Below are 14,181 nucleotides of genomic sequence, written 5' to 3'. Positions count from 1 at the left end.
ACTTGGAAGCTTGCAGGAGGGAAGCCAGGGCTACAGGTGCTCAGAGGCAGGTGGGTCCACATCACAGAGCCTCCAGGGTTCACCTGAGAGTCTATGCTTTGTCCTATAAGGTTATAAAGAGGCACTGAAGGCTTTAAGCAAGGGAATGACACGCATATATGTGAGTTTTGGAATGCTCCCTCAGGCTGGGGTGTGGAAAAGCACGTCAGAGGGATGAGAGCAGACAGGGAGGTCAGTTAGGGGAATGTGGCCACAGTCTAAGCAGGCAACAGACAATGGAGGCTCCTACAGAATAGCAGTGGGGGAGGAGAGGGAGACATGGATGGGAGAGAATGAAGGTTGGGAGCCTTGCTGCATATTCTAATCACCCAGTCACCAGAATTCTATAATTCTTTGCAGAGGTTCAAGAGGGGAGAGAAGAGTTGAAAACAATCTTAGAGGAAGAGCTGGAAACTGACCTTATCAGGGGTCAGTGATGATGATCTGAGTGTAGCTCAGATCCCAGGCAGCGGCTCAGGGAAGGGGAGACATCCCACCTGCATCAGCGTCCCTGACGGGGGCCAGCTGCTGTGGGAAGGGTGGAGCCCAGGCAGTAGGGACCAGGAGGTGTCACAGGGTGGATTCTTTAGGAAGTTGTCTCTGAGACAGATTAGCATAAGGTTTACTAGGGTGTGTTCTTGGGACCACCACCCGTGGAAGGAAGGGGAGGGAAGGAAGCAGAACTGGGCAGAAGTTGGGCCATGATGGAGGCCTCAGCTCTGAGGCTGGATGGCCCTTCAGAGTTGCCGGGGTTGCAGGGAACCGACAAGGCCTTTATAGGTCCCTGCCCCAATCATGGAGGAGGACCAGGGAAGGGCCGGTGGCTTTGGCAAGGCCGCTGTCTGCAGTGGAGCATTGCAGTTCCTGCAAGGTCTGCAGGTAACGCTCCTGGCAGCCGGGGGGCTATGTGCTGCATTTCTTAAAGGGGTCTGAGTGGCCCTCCCAGCATATCCACCACAGCAGCATTAGTGAGGGTGATCACAGTGACTGGGGCCAGGCTCCCCGTCAGGGGACTGGAAACCAGTACAAAAGCCCAGGTGTAAGATAGAGCCGCTCAGCGAGGGTCCTGTGGGCGAGAAGCAGCAGAGCCTTCCTCAAATTCTGTGGGTAGCAGGCTGAAGGCAGCAAGCCTCTTTGCAGACCCCCTGCAAAGGGAGCGTTCCAAGCCCTTGGCAGCCGCTGCTGGCCCGTGGGCCTGGGAGGGGGGTGGCACTCAGTTGCACTCAATCCACAATCACCAGAAACCTGGGAGCAACTGCCTGTCCAACAGTAGGAAATAGATGAGTCAATCATCATGCTTCCACTCAAAGACCTGTCCTATAGTCACTGAAATAATTCCAGCAACTTTCAATTGACAGGAAAAATAGGATTCACTGGGCAGAGAAAAGCTCATGAAATATCCACCTTACCTCTGTAACTGTAAAAATGAGCTCTGCATATGGACAGACGTTGGCAGCAAACACAGCAAATGAAACCATTGATTTTTATGACTGAGGGAGCATGGATGGTTTTTAATTCCTGTCATCATAGTTTGTAATAAATACTTTTTTCCAGCCTTGACCGTCTCCCACCAGAGGAAGCTGCGGATGCGTTCATGTTGGCGGGCGGCCGGCAGACTCTCTTGCCTTTCACACTCGCAGTGACAGCTGTGCACAGCCCACACTCAGGCAGACCTCCAAGCCCACGAGGAGACTGCTCACGGGCAGCCACCAGCAATGCCTCTGAGCAAAAGGGGTTCAAAAGTTGGCAATGAGAAAAATATTTTTAGGAGGGAAGAAAAGAGGGTTTCGTGCCTCCCTCACCCAACAGCTTGGAAGTGGGATGTTAAAGGAAGCAGAGTTTAGATCAATATTTAAGGAAAGTGTGTGTAATAGCAACTGATGGGCTGTTTCCAGAGTGGTGAGGCCACTAGCTTCAGACGCTAAAAGATCACTGGTCAAGAATGCCATAGAAGCGTTTAGGGTGTCAACGATGCTGGCTTGATTTGTTTAATCAGAAGATTTTATAGATGGTGATTTAAATAATTCAATACTTAACTCGGGGGAAGTGGGGTAGGGAACAGCTAGGTCGGATCTTTGTAGGTTCCTGGAGGGACAGAGGTCTCCAGGTAGCCCACGGAGAAATGGGGTGGAGTGCTTTCTCCGCCAGCGCCCTCTTGTGGTGACCCGCTCATCCGCATTTGGGCGGTAAAAGAGCCCACGCCTTTCAAGGCTGAGTCAGTCATTCAAGAAGCCACAAACTCCCATCACTTCCTCGTGCTCCGAAAGCCTTTCTAGAAGTATGGTGAAAAAAGTCCCACAGCTAACCAAGTGACCCTTATTTCAATCTTTTTTTTTTGGCCTAAAAGTACTTTTTATTTTTACACTGAATTTAACCTCAGGGCCAAAGGCATTTGAATGCAGGTGTGCAACAGATTTTCATTACAAATTGTCAAGTAGCCCTAAATACCATTTAGCACACCAAGTGGGCTTGGATTCTGCCCATAATTCCCAAAGATAATACTTTGTACCTTTCCTGGAGCCATTCGGCAAACATTTAGTAAACTCATCGTGTGCCAGGAACTGTGTCAGGCACTGAGGACGCAGAGATGAACTAAGCAACAACTGAGAGACAGAGAGAGAGAGAAAGGTGCTCAAAGTAAAATTACGTATCAACTGTGAGAAGAGCCAAGAATGAAGCACAGAGCATAATCCGTGGGATTCCACAATCCTTCAGAAATAGGTGATATCTCACCTTGAAAAGGAAAGTCAGAATTGCTCCAGATGGAGAAGGTGACACAGGATGTGACAGGAGCTGACATGTGTAGGGAAAGATGAAAGAGGTGAGTTTACTAATGTGTCAGGAGCTTACATTGAAAAGAGAGGTCTCCTGGAGAGGTAAGGAGAGTTCTGATCGTGAATGGTTGTTCGTGTCAAGCCTAAGAGTTTGGGTTTTATCCTGAAAGTCACGGGGATCCACAGGGGTTTTCAAGCAAGGATCCACTGGAATTTGTGTTTTTTAGTTTCATCTTTCTGGCGTAGTGAGAGGATGGACCAGAGGCAAGAGGGACAAGTGACAGGAAATTATAACCATCTCTTATAATTTAATCTGTCTCATTTAATTCTGGTATCATCACCATGATTACCTGTCCCTCATCTGACAGATAACCCACTGTGATGCAGATCTGATTCTGTACTGGAAAGATTCCCTGGTGTAGCTGAAAGAGTATAAGGGCTGGAAACAGAAGCCCCGGATTAGAATTATGGCTCCTTTACCAACCAGCTGTGTAACCTTGAAAAAGCCACTTAACAACACTGATTCCTGGCTTGCTCAACTATAAAGAAGGAACACCTCCCTCCCAGGGATGTTGTGACCATCCTGAGACACAGATGTGAAAGCTCTTGGGAAATCACAGAGCTCTGTGAAAATGCTAATACCACTGCCCTCTTGCTACACTGGGATAAAGAGGTTATCATTCCCCTTGGCATTAACTTTGCAATGGGGATCCACCCAGATTTGGATTTCATTTTTGCACCGTATGAAGAGAGTCTCAATAACGTGTCTTTTGACAAAACTGTACTACATGAAACAAAGTGCCAGTCTTTCTATATTTACCTGTTTCCCCAAGCAAATGAGGTTGTTCCAAACCACACTCTGCCACTAGAGGGAGCTCATCCTTTAGCATCAAAGAAGTCATTCAGCTTAAACTCAAAATAGAGATCATCTGTTAGGGGAGACAAAGACCTGGAGAGGGTTGCTTGGCTTGGTGGTGGTGACGGGATGTGTGTGTGTATTCTAATCATCATTCATCATCCGTCCAAGAGTAAAATCTGTGCAGTTAGACAGACTAGAGTTCAAAATCCCAGGGCCACCATTTCTTAGCGTATGGACTTGGGCAACTGACTTAATTTCTCGGAGCCTAAGTTCCTTCATTATGCCTACCTGAGGTTGATGATTATATGAGATATTAGACACAGTGTCCAGTGAGTACCGAGCACAGAATTAGAACTCCATAAATTTTAGAATCCTTTCCTTTTCCCATTCTGTTACAAATAACAATAATTGAGAAATATATTTAAGTGACATTGAAAGGCAAACAGGAGAAAACAGAGTGGAGAGAGGCATGAAGGGATGGCAAACGCACTTGGTGTTAGACGTGGACGTCCCTCATCCTCACAGCTGCTGAGTGAAGGCATCCATAGATGTGGACACCGTTTTATAAGCCCCCTGGCTAGACCAGGCAGTCACAAAAAGACGGGCAGCTCGGAGTAACTGCAAAATGAAGCAGGCATATAGACCGCAACTAGAGCTCCCTCTCCTTCTGTTGGAGCCATTCCCCTCAATCCTGTAGTCGTTACCCCGAGCTGGGAGGGGGAAAATGCTATTTAATCGATTTCATGTCACCCTATCTTATGTTTCCAAAATCACCATATCAATTCTGCCTTGTATTTCCACAGAGCCTCCTCTTTTAGTATTCTAGCAAATGGCTCTGACAAAGGTTAAGCCGAGACCCTGCCAACACAACTGGTGGAAAAAGAAGACTTCAGTCAAACAACCGGGTTCCCTTGACCGAATTCCAATTATTTGATAGGGTGATTTTTCTTGTCTAAATTCATTTTTTTTAAACTAAACCAACAGAATCAAATAGATCTTTTGGTTCCTCTTAGACAGAAGGAAGGGGAAATTCACATTTGTTAAGCACCTGCTGTGTGCCAGGCTCTGTGATAGGCATGTCACTAACACTGCCACATGACACTCACAACCCTGTAAGGAAGAAATGCTTGTCTCCGCTTTCCTGGTGTGGCACCTGAGCTTCAGAGAGGTTGAGTAACTTGCCTGAGGTCACACAGTTAAGTGTATGGGAAAACCAGGTCTAGAGCTTTTAGGTGCTAGACACAGAAGTCAGTTTTTCCAACAAGTACACACCAAATACGATAAAAGTCTCTCTGAAAGCTTCCACTTCCAAATGTCCCTGTGTGATGTGTCCCTTTTTAGATCTCAACCATCTCAATTCTAAGTCTTTCTTGAGTTTCCCTTGTTAAAAATTTTCCCATTTAACCCACCTCAAATGATCTTACCCTCTTTATTCTCTGTAACAATGCCCCACAAAAGATAAGAATAGCCTGTTTCACAAGCAAAGAAACTGAGGCTAGGAGTGACTTAACCATCTAAGGCCACTCAGTTGGCATGCCTGGAACCACAGGAAAACAACTTTCTCTCATGTAGAAACTGCCTCTAGGCTGAGTTGGAAGAGCTCCACAGTGTCCCGGACCTCTGAATACAGAATCCAGGAGTCTAGCTTGAAACTGGAGTGTCATCCTCAACGCTTTTCTGAACCCTCATCTCAATACCAATTAAACATAAACATCTTGAATTAGCCTCTGTCTAATTCAAGACAGTGGAGCCTCTGTCTCCACTGCCAGTGCCCCATGTCAGGCTCTCATCTGGATCCCTGCACAAGTCTGCTGATCTAACCTCCAATCCTCCCTGGTCAACCCAACCCCTCACTGTCAAAGAGGACTCTTTAAAAAATTAACTCCAGGTTTCCCTGGTGGCGCAGTGGTTAAGAATCTGCCTACCAATGCAGGGGACATGGGTTTGAGCCCTGGCCCAGGAGGATCCCACATGCCGCGGAGCAACTAAGCCCGTGCACCACAACTACTGAGCCTGTACTCTAGAGCCCGCGAGCCACAACTGCTGAGCCCGTGTGCCTAGAGCCTGTGCTCCACAACAAGAGAAGCCACCGCAGTGAGAAGCCCCCACTCGCCACAACTAGAGAAAGCCCACGTGCAGCAACAAAGACCCAATGCAGCCGAAAATAAATAAATAATTTTTAAAAATTATATATATATTTTATATAGCAGGTTCTTATTAGTTATCCATTTTATACACATCAGTGTATACATGTCAATCCCAATTCATCACACCACCACCACCGCCACCCCGCCGCTTTTCCCGCTTGGTGTCCATACGTTTGTTCTCTACATCTGTGTCTCTATTTCTGCCCTGCAAACCAGTTCATCTGTACCATTTTTCTAGGTTCCACATATATGCGTTAATATATGATATATGATATCTGCTTTTCTCTTTCTGACTTACTGCACTCTGTATGACAGTCTCTAGATCCATCCATCCTCAACAAATGACCCAGTTTCGTTCCATTTTATGGCTGAGTAATATTCCATTGTATATATGTACCACATCTTCTTTATCCATTCGTCTGTCGATGGGCATTTAGGTTGCTTCCATGACCTGGCTATTGTAAATAGTGCTGCAATGAACATTGCCGGTGCATGTGTCTTTTTGAATTATGGTTTTCCCTGGGTATATGCCCAGTAGAGGGATTGCTAGTAATTCTATTTTTAGTTTTTTAAGGAACCTCCATACTGTTCTCCATAGTGGCCGTATCAATTTACATTCCCACCAACAGTGCAAGAGGGTTCCCTTTTCTCCACACCCTCTCCAGCATTTGTTGTTTGTAGATTTTCTGATGATGGCCATTCTAACTGGTGTGAGGTGATAGCTCATTGTAGTTTTGATTTGCATTTCTCTAATAAAAATATTAACTCCATCAAGTCACATGTCTGATGAAAACAATGACACCCCCATCATCACCAAGGAAAGCCATTATTCCTTAACCTGAAAAAGAGCCTCCTTTATATTCTGACCCAGGCTGCCTCTCTAACCTCACCAGTTTCATCTAACACCACCAACCCTTCCCACTCAATCGCTTAGTGAAGCAATATAGTATTGTACCTATAGCTAATGCTAATCCATTCTCTACTTCTTCCTTTCAGTAACGGAACCCTTGAGTTTTCACTAAGTACAAGATCTCCCTTGCAGATAGCTGTGACCAAGTGACCAGGCTGTGACCAACCTGATGTAAGGGAAAGTGATGTGTGCTACTTCTGGGTTGTGTCATTAAAAAGAAGATTCTTGCTCTTCACTTTTTATTTGTTCTCAGGGGTGAGGAAATGTATGTATTGGTAATAAACCAGCTTTGACTGTGTAGATGAGGACAATACCCTGGGGGTTGATGCAGCAATAAGACAGAAGGAACTTGGGTTCCTGAGGGTCAGCAGAGTATTACCACCATTGTGCTTGGTTTGGGCTTCCCTGGAGATAAGGATTCTACTGCATTTATTTCGGAGGTGATTCCAAGAAACACCACTAGGGAGTGGGGAATTGAAACAGAGAAGGGAAAGAAACCAATGAAGTGTACTCATTACCATACGGGCCTCTGGAGCTCAGTCACAATGGGGAATACTGCGAGAACGAAGAATGTGACTCAGAGTTATCCTGCCCAAGGAGCGAGGGAGCTGGGGTATTTATATGCCAACACCTGTGGAAATTGATTGAGGGATACTGGAGGAAGGGAGCATTCATCCCCTGGTACCTTGAGCTGTCTCACTCCAGGCAGAGTGCTCTGGGGACAGAGAGAGCCCTCAGGCAGGCACAGGTATTAGAAGGTAGATGATCTGAGTGGACAGAAATGGTAAGTCTCGAGGGGGCTTGTCTACCTCACCATACAGATGTGTCTGCTACACTCACCCACCTCTCCATCCCTTTGTCTTAGCTTGGAATTTTAGGAAAGAGAGAAATAAAACTATTTTCTTAAGTCACCATTATTTAGTTTCTGTTAACGCATACATCTCTGTTAATCAACAACCTACTTTACACAATAGCACGAGACCACCTGCATTCAAAGCCCACCTCTGCCACTTATTAGACGCAAGGGACTGAACTTCTCTGGCCCCCAGTTTCTCCTTCTGGGAAATGGGTCTATGCATGCTACTTCCTCGTGGGGGTGCTTTTAAGGGTACATGGGATGATACATGCAAAGCACCCAGCACGCTGCCTGGCCCAGAGTGAGCCGGCTGCCACTCTTGGTTCACTCCTAGAAGCCCTTTTCAAAAGCTGCTCTTGAATTTCCTTTGGTAGTCCACAGAGTCTCCAGGACTGGTCCCTCCAAAGACAGAACACAATAGGCTGTCCCAGACCAGCGCCAAAGAATGTTATCAGCAGAGGCTCAATCTGCTTAGATGCTGCTGCCCAGAGTCAAAAAGAAACTGGGACCAAACGCCAGGGCCAAAGATCAAAGCCAGGAAATGACAGCCAATCTCGGAAGAAAATGACAGGAAAAGAAAATGACCAGGCCACAGGGAAGCCAGGAGAGGAGGGAGGAGATACCAGGCTTCACATGGAGTTTACATCAGAGGTTCCCCAGGCTGCTGAGCTTCTCTGGCCCAAGCATCCAGCCAGGCAGCAGGGAGCCAGCTCCCCACAAGGGCTTGGCCTGGCTGGTTCCCAGCTCTGCTCAGTTAGTACCTCCCTCATCATGCACCCTGGACATATGCAGAGGGATGGCCCTCACCCCCTCCTGTTTCCCCCCCACCCATTCCCCCAGCAGCCATGGGAGCAGAGAACAGACCCCTAAAGCCCAGAAGCAGCAACTCCTGCCTTGCAAAGACCAGTCAATGGGGGCCAGGAATCATTTACAATTGCAGGGCTGCCCAGGGTAAATGTCTGATGCCTCCTGATGGCGTCGAGAGAGAAATGACTGCAAGCAAGTGCTCTGTCATTAAGATTAGTTGAAATTGAACCTAGGGGCTTATTGTTTTAACTGTTACTCTCCACGGGTGCTATCACAGACACAGAACTGGTCATTAATATTAATTATTCAGTCCACTTCTATGGAGCACTTCCGTGAGCCAGGCTCTGTATTAGCCCAGGGTCTCAGAGACTAGGAGACAGGCTCCATGACTTTGATTAAATCATGTCCAACTGGGGAGCAGCCAAGCAATCAAGTGTATGATCAGCCCGTGATTTTTTAAATATTGACTGATAGTAAGTACCTGGATCTACAAATTTGCGGCTTCCTGGGCCTCACTCCCATCGACTTAATCCAGGACCTGCATTTTTTCAAAATAGACTTTATTTTTTGGAACAGTTTTAAATTTACAAAAAAATTGGGAAGATAGTACAGGGAGTTCCTATACACCCTTTCCCCAGTTTCCTCTATCATTAACATCTTATGTTCCCATAATACATTTATTAAACTTTATGAACCAACGTTGATAACATTTTTATTTACCAAAGGCCAAAGTTTATTCAGATTTCCTCAATTTTTACCTAGTGTCTCTTTCTGTTCTAGAATTCCATCAGGATAGCACATCACATTTAGTCATCATGTCTCCTTAGCCTCCTCTTGGCTGTGACGATTTCCTAGATTTTCCTGGTTTTGATGACCTTGACAGTTGTGAGGAGAGCTGGTCAGGTGTTTTGTAGGTTGCCCCTCTACGGGAATGTATCTGATGTTTTTCTCATGATTAGACTGCGGCTACAGATGTGGGGAGGGAAACCACAGAGGTAAAGTGCCCTTCTCATCACATCATATCCAGAGTGCATACAGTCAACATGACTTATCACTGTTGATAATGACTTTGATCACCTGACAGAGGTAGTGTTTTTCAATTTTCTCCACTGTAAAGCTACTCTTTTTCAAACACTTCCCTACTTTACTTTTTGGAAGGAAGTCATTATGTACAGCCCCCACTTTAAAAATGGGGAGTTGTTGGCCCTACTACCCAAAGCAATCTACAGATTTAATGTAATCCCTATCAAATTACCCATGACATTTTTCACAGAACTAGAACAAATAATCCTAAAATTTATAAGGAACCATAAAAGACCCAGAATTGCCAAAGCAGACCTGAGGAAAAAGAACAAAGCAGGAGGCATAACCCTCCCAGACTTCAGACAATACTAGAAAGCTACAGTAATCAAAACAGTGTGATATTGGCACAAAACCAGACATATGGATCAATGGAACAGAATCGAGAGCCCAGAAATAAACCCACACACTTATGGTCAATTAATCTTCCACAAAGGGAGCAAGAGTATACAATGGAGAAAAGGGTCAAGAATGTACACTGGAGAAAAGACAGTCTCTTCAGCAAGTGGTGCTGGGAAAGTTGGACAGCCTCATGTAAATCAATGAAGTTAGAACACACCCTCACACCATACACAAAAATAAACTCAAAATGGCTTAAAGACTTAAAGACTTAAATACAATACATAAAACTCCTAAAAGAGAGAATAGGCAAAACATTCTCTGGCATAAATTGTACCAATGCCTTCTTTCTCCCAAGGCAATAGAAATAAAAGCAAAAATAAGCAAGTGGGACCTAGTCAAACATACAAGCTTTTGTACAGCAAAGGAAACCATAAACAAAATGAGAAGATAACCTACAGACTGGGAGAAATATTTGCAAATGAAGCAACTGACAAGGGCTTAATTTCCAAAATATACAAACAGCTCATACAACTCAACAGCAACAACAAAAAACAAACAACCCAATCGAAAAATGGGTAGAAGACGTAAATAAACATTTCTCCAAAGAAGACATACAGATGGCTAACCGGCACGTGAAAAGATGTTCAACATCACTAATTATTAGAGAAATACAAACCAAAACTACAATGAGCTACCACCTCACACCAGTCAGAATGGCCGTCATTAAAAAGTCTTCAAATAACAAATGCTGGAGAGGGTGTGGAGAAGAGAACCCTCCTACACTGTTGGTGGGAATGTAAGTTGGTGCAGCCACTATGGAGAACGGTGTGGAGATTCCTTAAAAAACTAAAAATAGAGTTGCCATATGACCCAGCAATCCCATTCCTAGGCATACATCTGGACAAAACTATAATTCAAAAAGATACATGCACCCCAATGTTCATTGTAGCACTTTAACAATAGCCAAGACATGAAAGCAACCTAAATGTCCGTCGACAGCTGAATGGATAAAGAAGATGTGGTACATACATATACAATGGAATATTACTCAGCCATTAAAAAGGATGAAATAATGCCATTTGCAGCAACATAGATGGACCTAGAGATTATCATACTAAGTGAAGTAAGTCAGACAAAGACAAATATCATATGATATCACTTATATGTGGAAGTTAAAAAAACGATACAAATAAACTTATTTACAAAACAGAAACAGACTCACAGTCTTCGAAAACAAACTTATGATTACCAAAGGAGATAGGTGGGGGGGAGGGATAAATTAGGAGGTTGGGGTTAACATTTACACACTACTATATATAAAAAAGATAGCTCTTTTTCGTGGCGCCTCGGAGGCGGTCGGCAGCTTCAGAATAAAGCTGAACACCTCTTTCCCGGCCACTGGCTGCCAGAAACTCATTGAAGTGGACGATGAACGAAAACTTCGAACCTTTTATGAGAAGCGTATGGCCACAGAAGTTGCTGCTGACGCTCTGGGTGAAGAATGGAAGGGTTATGTGGTCCGAATCAGTGGTGGGAACGACAAACAGGGTTTCCCCGTGAAGCAGGGTGTCTTGACCCATGGCCGAGTCCGCCTGCTACTGAGTAAGGGGCATTCCTGTTACAGACCAAGGAGGACTGGAGAAAGAAAGTGCAAATCTGTACGGGGCTGCATTGTGGATGCCAATTTGAGCGTTCTCAATTTGGTCATTGTAAAAAAAGGGGAGAAGGATATTCCTGGACTCACTGATACTACTGTGCCTCGTCGCCTGGGGCCCAAAAGAGCTAGCAGAATCCGCAAACTTTTCAATCTCTCTAAAGAAGATGATGTCCGCCAGTATGTTGTGAGAAAGCCCCTAAACAAAGAAGGTAAGAGACCTAGGACCAAAGCACCCAAGATTCAGCGTCTTGTTACTCCACGTGTTCTGCAACACAAACGTCGGCGAATTGCTCTGAAGAAACAGCGTACTAAGAAAAATAAGGAAGAGGCTGCAGAATATGCTAAACTTTTGGCCAAGAGAATGAAGGAGGCCAAAGAAAAACGCCAGGAACAGATTGCCAAGAGACGGAGGCTGTCCTCTCTGAGAGCTTCTACTTCTAAGTCTGAGTCCAGTCAAAAATGAAATGTTCTTAGAGTAACAAATAAATAAGATCAGACATCAAAAAAAAAAAAAGATAATTAACAAGGACCTACTGTATAGCACAGGGAACTCTGCTCAATACTCTGTAATAACCTATTTGGGAATAGAATCTGGAAAAGAATAGATATATGTATATGTATAACTAAATCATATTGCTGTGTACCTGAAACTAACACAACATTGTAAATCAACTATAAAATATTTAAAAATTTTTATATACAATAAATATAAAATAAATAAAATTTTAATTAATATAAAATAAAAAATTAAATAAATAGATAGATAAATAAATAAAATACAAAGGCAAAAAAAAGAAACGGACACATTAACAAAAGTTGCTAAATTGAATTCACTCATTAATTCCATATGTGTATTGAGTTTCTCTTGCCATCAGCCAGGCATTGGGCAGGTACTAGGGATGAAACACTGATGAAAGAAACAGACATGGCCCTGCCCTCAAGGGGCTTACAGTCTGATGGATGCCCATCACGACCCACATGCTGCATCTGAGTCACAGCTGAAGAGAGTAACGTCTCCTTGCAAGAGCACAGGTTTCAGGGTGATGCAGGGGCAAGAGTCAAGCCTGGTCTTTACTCTTACTGGCAGTGTGAGCTCAAGAAAGTCAGTTCAGTCCATTTCCTCTTTTACAGGTGCTAATAATGCCTTCCTCACAAGCTTGTTCAGTCATTCCTTTTTTCAACAGACATGACTGGATGTCTGCTATGTGGAGGAACTGGGGTCATAAACACGAAAAATATAGTCTCTGGCTTTCCAGAGCTCATTGCAGGGGAGACAGACATATAATCTGCTGAGAAGTTTCCTGCTCTATCTCCCCAGGGCCTGTTTGGTACATAACCGGTATGCACAAGAAATATTTTCCAAATGGATAAATGTAAATAAAAACCCCATAAGGCTGTGTGGTAAGTGTATATCAGCATAGATAGCCATTCATTTACTCAGTCAATGGTTCAAAATTATTTACTGAGCATCTACTCTGTGCCAGTCACTATACTAAACTAGACCATAGGAAGACAGGAGTGTACAAAACAAAGACCCATGGAATATTCTGCCCTGATGCAGTTTTCATTCCACTGGAGCTAGATGGATGATAACCAAATAAGTAAATCAATGCATAACTTTCTACCAGGTAGTATTGTGCTATGAAGAAAAATAGAGCAGGATAAGGAATCAGAGAATGGCAGGAGTGGAGGTGGTTGGACCAATCAGGATACATTGAGTTTGCACTGCAGAAACAAACAATGCCAACATCGCAGGGGCTTTGCGTGACATAAGTTTATATTTTGTTCTCATGGGGTCTGCTGTGGGTGTGGATGAGGAGGCTCGAATGCTGGGTTCCTGCTCAGCCTCCTGGACTTGCTTCCTCTGATCTTCCCTGCTCCACCATCTGGGTTGGAAGCTCCCACTGTGTGCTGCCCCACAGTCCCACTCAGGGTCCACCAATTTCCAGTGCTGTCAGCCTCAGCGCGAGGATCCAGGGCCCACCAGGGCTGGTGAGGCGAGAACCCAAAAGGCAAGCACCCACAGCCCAGTGTCACATGTGGCGCTTCTGCTCCAGGTTCACTGGCCAGAGCTAGCCAGCCGCCACACCGAAATTCCAGAACTCAGAGAAACGTGATCCTTTGAGCCCACAGAACTTGAGGAGAAACCAATATTCTTTTCTTTTCCCTAGCATCATTGAGCTAAATTATTCAATATTTGTGAACATTAGTAATAGTCTAATGTCTACGAAGGATTTCTTTTTAAACACATGGTCATGAAGGCCTCTCGGAGGAGGTGATTTTTCAGCAAAGTCTGAAATGAAATGATAAGTCACGCAGAAATCTGGGGAAAGAACGTTCCAACCTGAGAGAACAGCCAATGCAAAGGTTCTGAGCTGGGTATGCTTGGCATGTTCAAAGCTGTCAGAGTGGCAGAATGTTGGGAAGTTCAGAAGCCTGAAACAGAGGATATTTGATCTAGGGCTTACAGAATGAACAGGAGTTTGCCAGACTTAAAAGTGGTAGTGTGTTCCAGACAGAAGCAGAGTAGGGGCAATGACAGTGTGAGGACAAGATGAGATTATATGGTCAAGAGTGCTTTATAAAGCAGAAAGGGCTCCACTCACACCAGTTGCTCTTACTCACCAAGAAGCCAAACAGAAGAGGGAGCAAAGCTACTGGAACAAATGGTAAAGAAAGCCGAAGAATCTGGGAGGTAGCTTTGTCAGGG

The 14,181-nt window shown here is 44.7% G+C and overlaps 1 protein-coding gene across 1 annotated transcript; it reads left to right on the top strand.

Annotated features, from left to right (window-relative positions):
- The first annotated feature begins 834 nt into the window (after positions 1 to 834).
- LOC136125110 (small ribosomal subunit protein eS6-like) lies at positions 835 to 11,966 on the top strand. Its single transcript, XM_065879928.1, has 2 exons — positions 835 to 918; positions 11,140 to 11,966. The coding sequence occupies exons 1-2, from the start codon at positions 835 to 837 to the stop codon at positions 11,932 to 11,934; spliced, it is 879 nt and encodes a 292-aa protein (XP_065736000.1). The 3' UTR covers positions 11,935 to 11,966.
- Positions 11,967 to 14,181: the final 2,215 nt, after the last annotated feature.

This window comes from Phocoena phocoena, chromosome 6 (assembly GCF_963924675.1).
Source record: "Phocoena phocoena chromosome 6, mPhoPho1.1, whole genome shotgun sequence".
Lineage (NCBI taxonomy): Eukaryota > Metazoa > Chordata > Mammalia > Artiodactyla > Phocoenidae > Phocoena > Phocoena phocoena.
The sequence above is the reverse complement of the archived record's forward strand: the minus strand, read 5'-3'. Positions and strand labels throughout refer to the sequence as shown.

Coding starts and splice junctions, on each gene's coding strand:
- LOC136125110 (XM_065879928.1), top strand. CDS start 835: ATGGAGGAGGACCAGGGAAGGGCCGGTGGCTTTGGCAAGGCCGCTGTC. Junction 919..11,139: donor AGTTCCTGCAAGGTCTGCAG/GTAACGCTCCTG, acceptor TATATAAAAAAG/ATAGCTCTTTTTCGTGGCGC.